The sequence below is a fragment of the Penaeus monodon genome, chromosome 39 (assembly GCF_015228065.2).
Source record: "Penaeus monodon isolate SGIC_2016 chromosome 39, NSTDA_Pmon_1, whole genome shotgun sequence".
NCBI classification, from domain to species: domain Eukaryota; kingdom Metazoa; phylum Arthropoda; class Malacostraca; order Decapoda; family Penaeidae; genus Penaeus; species Penaeus monodon.
In genome coordinates this window covers 29,849,632-29,857,131 of record NC_051424.1, presented here as the reverse complement: position 1 = coordinate 29,857,131, position 7,500 = coordinate 29,849,632, and the positions used below count along the sequence as shown (strand labels likewise).

Below are 7,500 nucleotides of genomic sequence, written 5' to 3'. Positions count from 1 at the left end.
CTCTCCTTCCCTCTTTCACTCCCTCCCTCTCCCGTCCTGCTCCCACTTCCCTCTCTCTTTCTCTCCCCCACTCCCTTCCTTCCCCCCCCTCCCTCCCTTTCCTCCCCCACTCCCCTCCTTCCCTCCCCTCCATCCCTTTCCTCATCCTCCCCTTCCCTCCCTCTTCCCCCTCCATCCCTCTCCTCACCCTTCCCCCTTCCCTCTCTCCCCCTTCCTCCCTCTCCCTTCCCCCTCCCCCCCACAGGGCGACTGCAACAAGAAGATCGACGACTACGAGAAGGAGCTGAGCGAGTGCCGTCTGCTGATCAGCCAGCACGAGGCCAGGATGAAGACCCTCCAGGAATCCATGCACGAGGTGGAGGTCAGGAAGAGGCAGCTGGAGGAACGGTGGGTGTGGGGGTGGGGGAAGGGTGGGGGAGGGAGGGGAAGGATGGGGGGAAGGGTGTGGGAAGGGAGGGGGGGGAGGAACAGGTGGGTGTGGGGGTGGAGGTCAGGAAGAGGCAGCTGGAGGAACAGGTGGGTGTGGGGGAAGGGTGGGGATTGAGGGGGCTGAGGGGTGTGGGAAGGGTGGGGGAGGGAGGGTGGGAGGGGTGGGGGTGGGGGAAGGGGGTGGGGCGAAAGAGGGGAGAGAGAGGGATGGGAGGAACAGGTGGGTGTGGGGGTGGGGGAAGGGTGGGGGAAGGGTTGAGGATTTGAGGGAGAGTGAGGATGTGAGATGAAGGAGTGTTTGGAGGTAGGAAGATAAGGGGATGAGAGAGGGAGAAAGGGAGATGAGAGGGAGAGACGGGGATGAGGGAGGGAGAAAGTGAGATGAGGGAGGGAGAAAGGGAGATGAGAGAGGGAGAAAGTGAGATGAGGGAAGGGAGAAGGAGAAAGGAAAAGGGAGAAAGAGGAGAGGGGGGGAAAAGGAGATGAGGGAGGAAAAAAAGGGAGGATGGAGGATGAGGGGATATTAAAAGAAGGAAAATGAACTAAAGGTAACACGTGAGTGTGACGGAGAAGAAGAGGGAATGAAGAAAACAAGGAGAATAAAGAAGAATAGGAACAAGGAGAAAAAAAAAATATAGGAATTAATGAGAATTGATAATTAAAGGAGGTAATTATTCTTTTTCTCCACACAACTTTTTTCATAAGCTAATAGATATTTCTAATCACTAACACAAATGCCATTAATTCATCCATTTCATCAACACAATTTTTATGCTGAATAAATATTTATATTCACTAACATAATGACATTAATTTTTCGCAGAATCTTATTCATATCATCAACACATTATGAAAATTTGATTATGCATCTCATTAATTGGTGTCGATTTGGATAATGATTTGCATTCTCAGGAACTCGTTAGAAATATGTATATGTATATATATATATATATATATATATATATATATATATATATATATATATATATATATATATATATATATATTTTTTTTTTTTTATCAGATTGATTTTTTAATTATACCGTCATATAGTCTCTACCTCTAGAATATAAATATCTTATATCTTTCTCACCTTTCTATATAATTATGGAAAATAATGTACAGATAGAAAATAAATTTCATACATTTATTAAAAATAAAAGATAATGATATAAGAAAAAGATAATAAGTAGATAGTAAATAGAAGGATAAAAGATAATTGTAGAAAATGATAGATAGGTAAGGATTAAAATAGATAAATAGGGAAAATAGATAAAAGAAAAGATAGATTAAGAATAAAAATAGATAGATAATAGATAATAGATAGATAGATAATAGATAAACAGATAGATATATATGATAAAAAAATATAGATAAGTAGATAAAAAAAGGGAATATAAGAGATAAGATAGAAAGATAAACTAGATTAGATATGTAAAAGATAAATAGAAATAGAAAATAGAACAACAGATAGATTTTATAAATATAAACAGGATGACAATAATAAAAAAGATAGATTATAAAAAAGATAAAAGATAGATAATGATGATAAACAGATAGATAGACAAATAGATAAACAGATAGATAGATAAATAGATAAACATATAGATAGATAAATAGATAAATAGATAGATATATGAATAGATAAACATATAGACAGATAAAACAGAAAAACAGATAGATAATAGATAGGTAGATAGATAAATGGATAAACAGATAGATAATAGATAGGTACACAGACCCCTTTATCCTACTTCCCCATCCCACGCCACCCACAACAGCCTTCGGTGCCTTGCTGTCCACCTTCCCTCAACTTCGTCCCCTCCTGCAGGTGGACACCCTGACGGAGGACGTGACGAGGCTGAAGGCGGCCGAGGGACTCTCCATTTCCGAGGGCGAGTCGAAGGAGGCCCTGGAGAAGCAGATGGAGACCCACCGCGACCTCCACCAGAAGCAGGTCGTGCTACTTCGTCAGGAGATCAACCAGAAGCAGGCCCTTATTGAGGATCTGAAGGAGTAGGTCGTCCCGGCAGGTCGTGGGGGTTGATTGAGGGGGGGAGGGGGGGGGGGTTAGGGTCGATTTTTTTTTTTTGGGGGGGGGCGTTTTTTAGCGTTTTTCTGTTTTTTTTGTTTTTTTTTTTCTTACTTCTTGTTGTTTCTTTTTAATAGATATTGGTGTTGGTATTGATATTGTCTTTGATATTATTTTTATTATTACTATCGTTGTTATTGTGATGTTGATTGTCATTGCAATTGTTGTTAATATCAATGTTGCTAATCGTAATATCGTCATTATGAGTACTTTAATTTCCGTGACTGTTATTAGCATTAGTCTTTTTTTGTCAACATTACTAATCATGGTTCTCTCTCTCTCTTTCTTTCTCTCTTTCTCCCCATCTCCTTTCACTTCCCGTTCCCTACCCATCCTTTTCCCCATTTTCTTCCCATTTTCTCTTTCTCCATCCTTCTCTTTCGTCTCTTCTCTTTGTCTCTCTTTTCCTCTTACGTTTCTCCCACAATCTCTCCACCTCCGTCTTGACTCTCTTTATCCGCCATCTCCTCTTCCCTCTTCTTTCCTCTTTTTGACACTTTCTCTTCTATCCACTCTTCCTTCTCTTCTTTCTTCCTCCGTCTATCTCTATCTCCCTGTCTTCACCCCCTCCTTCCCTCTTTATCTCCCCCTCCCACCCCTTCACCTTTTCACCTGCCTTCTCCATCTCTCCTTCCTTCCTCATTCACCAACACCCCTCCTCTCACCCCTCGCCTTCATCTCCCACCTCCTCCCGCCTCCACTTCCCCCCCCTCTTCCCCACCTCCTGCCTCCATCTCCCACCCTCTCCTCCATCCCCCCTTCCATCTCCACATCCCACCATCTTCACCCCCGTCCTCCTCCTCCTCCTCCTCCTCTTCCTCCTCCTCCTCCACCCCTACTCCTCCACCATACCTCCTCCTCCACCATACCTCCTCCACCACCCCTCCTCCTCCACCACCCCTCCTCCTCCACCATACCTCCTCCACCACCCCTCCTTCTCCTCCTCCTGCACCCTTCCGCCACTCCAACAGTCAAAACCAGAAGCTGACCCTCGAACTCGACCAACTGCGCGGCGAACACAACAAGCTGAAGGTCGAGGAGGCAGAGAAGAGTACAAGACTTCACGAACTCATGTGAGTAAAAAAAAAAAAGAAGAAATTTTTGTATTTGGATTTTTTCCCCCTTTTTTTCTTTATTGTTTTTTTTTTCTTTTTTTTTGGGGGGGGGAGATCTTGTGATGGGATGTTTTTTTTTTTTTTTTTCTTTTTTTGGGGAGGGGGTTGTGGGGGGGAGGGCGTTGGGAGGGGGGAGTTTTGATTTTATTTTTTTATTTGTTGTAGATTTTTTTTTTTTGGTTTGGTTTGATTTTATTTTAGGTTCGTTGTCTTTTGTTGTTGTTATTATTATTATTTGCTGCTGTGTGTGTAGGTTCTAATATTATTTACACAATGGGTACATTTATATAAACAAACTATTTTATACGGATTTTTTTCTTTTCTTTTTTGCTAATCATTCTTTTTAATTATTTGAATTTTATTGTTTTGATCTTCTTGGTTCTCTGACGTAAAAAAAAAAGAAAAAAAAAAGACGGTTTGTATATTGCTGTTTAGATGATGGACTCTTGAGACAAAAAGAAAATAAACAATAAAATTGAAAATTAAAGAGAAGTATTGGGTTCCTTTCTTTTCATTTTATTATTCTCTCACTTATTGAGTTAATTGCAATCTCAGAATTATTCAGTCTTTCTCGTTCTGTCGTCTACGTAATTATTCTCTTTTCTTCACAAGTCGTGTGTTTATGTGTGTGTGTGTGTATATATATACACATATACATATATATATATATATATATATATATATATATTATATATATATATATATATAATATATATATATATATATATACATACATATATATATATATATATATATAGATATATATATATATATATATATATTATATATTATTTATTCACGTAATACACACACACACAACACACACACACACACACATTATAATATATATATACTATATTATATATATATATATATATATTATATATATATTATATATATATATACTACGGTATTCTGTATAATTCTTTCACTTCAATTCTAATTCTTTTTAAGTTCTCAAAATACTTATTATTTTGTCATATTACGCAGATTTATTCAACTACTCTCCTATTCCCCCATTTTACTAATTTCTCATCTTCCTCTCCCATTTCCTCATAAAAAAAGAAAAAAAAAGAAAATGATAATAAAAGAAATTTAAAAAAATAAAATAAAAATTAACATCAACCCAAAGTCCACCATTACAGGATTACAAACCTCCTCATCTCAACCCTGCAACATTGCAGCACCTCGCTTTGCAGATTGCACCCGTCTGTTGCATGCCTCTCATTGCACCAACTTGTCCGATTCGCTGCTCCTCTCTCTGCCTGAGTCTTCGTCTTCGTTTTGAGTTTGTTTGTTTTTTAGGAGGAAAATGACAAGGAGGTGGTGGGTCTTTTTCGAGGTATTTGCATTCTGTTTGTTTTTCGTCCTTTTTTGTTTTTGTTTTTGTTTTTTGTTTTGTTTTTGTTTTTCTCTCTCTCTTTTATTTCTTGATTTCTTTTCTTTTTCTTTTTTCTTCTTGCTTTCTTCTCTTTGTTTTTTTTCTCTTCTTTCTTTCTTTCTTTCTTTCTTTTTCTTGCTTCCTTCTCTTTGTTTTTTGTTTTGTTTTTTCGTTCGGTTCGTCCTTTCTTTTCGTTTCTTGTTATTTTTATTTTTATTTTTCTTTCTCTCTCCTTCTCTGTTCTCTTTTTTTCACGTTCTTTTTCCTTTTCTCTTCTTCGTTATTTACTTTTGTCTCCTTTTTTCTTCTTTATTGCATTTTTTATTCTCCGATTTTGCAAATATTCTTGTACTTTTTCATTCTTTATTTTTATATTTTTCTGTCGTTCTGTCTCCTTTCCATTCTTTCTTCTTGTTATTCTTCATTCTTTATTTCTTCCTATTTCTTCCCTTATCCCTTTTTTCTTGTTCGTATTCTTCCCATTTTCGCTCTTCTTGTCACCTCTTCCTCTCCCATTTTCTTCTCCGTTCTTTCCTTCACTTTCCCTTTGCCTACCTCTCTCCTTCTTCTTTGTTCATCACTTTCCTCAATCTTCTTTTTCTTTTCTTTCCTTCTTCTTCTTCTTCTTCTTCTTCTTCTTCTTCTTCTTCTTCTTCTTCTTCTTCTTCTTCTTCTTCTTCTTCTTCTTCTTCTTCTTCTTCTTCTTCTTCTCCCTTTTCTACTTTTTTTGCTTCCAATTCTCTTCTCCTCTTATTATTATTCTATTTTCTCTCATTTTCTCCTTCTTCTCCTTCTTCCTCTCCTTCCCTGTTTCCCTCTTCTCATCCTTTTCCACCTCCTCTGTTTTCTTCTTTCACCTTTCGTAAAGAAGAGTAAATGAAAAAAGAAAAGAAAAAAAAAGAAAAAGAAATAGCGACGTAAATTGGTTCGTAGGTTTGTTTGTTTGTTTGTTTTAGTAAATGTATTTCCTCTCGCGCGTAAAAGAGAAATCAATAAGTTCGATAAAAAAGAATAATAAAAATAAAGTAGAAATATAGATATATAGCTTTTGATTCCTTTGTCGAAATCCTGTTCTATAGACTGTCATTTGTTTTGCTATTATCATTCTTTTCCGTATTGCTGCCGCGACTGTTATTAATAGCGCTATTTTCGTTATCATTAGGCTTTTATTATTATTATTATTATTATTATTGTTATTATTATTATTATTATTATTATTGTTGTTATTATTATTATCATTATTATTATTATTATTATTATTATTATTATTATTATTATTATTATTATTATTATTATTGTTGTTGTTGCTGTTATTATTATTATTATTATCATTATTATTATTATTGTTATTATTATTATTATTATCATCATCATTATCATTATCATAATCGTTATCATCATCGTTAACATCACCACTATCATTATCATTATCATTATCATCATCATCATTATTATAACGTTCATTTTCGTGAACAGCAAGACTACATGGCTGGGTGTGTAGTCATAAAGTCAAGTTACTTTAAAACTTAAGATCACATGATGAACCTTATTTTTGAACGAAGATCATCTGATAAACGTTACTTTAGAACTTAAGATCACATGATGAACATTACTTTAGAACTTAAGGTCACATGAAGAACATTACTTTAGAACTTAAGGTCACATGAAGAACGTTACTGTCGAACGTATGATTACTTGATGAAGAACGCTACTTTTAACTTTTTTGTGCATGAGGTTCTGTAATGAACCTTACTTTTGAACCCACGTTCAAAATCACATGAGAATCCCTTTTGAACAGTGAATGAGGCGTTATTTAAGGAATTACTTTTGAACGTAAGGCCACATGATGAACATTACTCTTGAATGCGATATCACATGAATATAACTTTTGAACATATGAACACGTTTGAAAGTAAGATCACACAAGTACAACTAATATGATATGAACGTTATTTTTTAACGTAATATCACAAAAAAAACATAACTTTTGAACATATGAACACACTGACCTCTTACTCTTGAACGTGTACGATCTAAATATAACTTTTTGAACGAAATGTTAGGTGGTAAACATTACTTTCCAAAGAAAAGGGGCATTTTGTGTCTATATTTAAGGTAGGAAGTGACATTACCAAGCCCCCCTCCCCCCTAAAAGGTCAAAGGTCACAGGAAGTACAACGTAGTGGGTGTCAGAGCGTTACAATGTGTTTTAGGTTAATTGATATCGTCATTATAAAGTTCATGTTTTAATCATCTGATGATAATAATGATTATGGTTATAGTAGTGCGCCTAAGAACTATAAAGATTATAATAATGATAATGATTATAATAATGGTAATGATGATAATAAATGATAATAGTAATAATGATAATAATAATAATAATAATAATAATAATAATAATAATAATAATAATAATAATAATAATAATAAAAAAAGAATAATAATGATAATAATAACAATAAGAGTAATAATAATGATAA

The 7,500-nt window shown here is 35.7% G+C and overlaps 1 protein-coding gene across 1 annotated transcript in view; it reads left to right on the top strand.

Moving 5' to 3' along the window:
- Positions 1 to 7,500, top strand: part of LOC119597434 (kinesin heavy chain-like) — a 155,942-nt gene that overhangs the window by 124,108 nt on the left and 24,334 nt on the right. Inside the window, exons 16-18 of the mRNA XM_037947003.1 lie at positions 245 to 385; positions 2,258 to 2,445; positions 3,493 to 3,594. Coding sequence (XP_037802931.1) covers positions 245 to 385; positions 2,258 to 2,445; positions 3,493 to 3,594 — 431 coding nt within the window. The remainder of the gene's footprint in view (positions 1 to 244; positions 386 to 2,257; positions 2,446 to 3,492; positions 3,595 to 7,500) is intronic.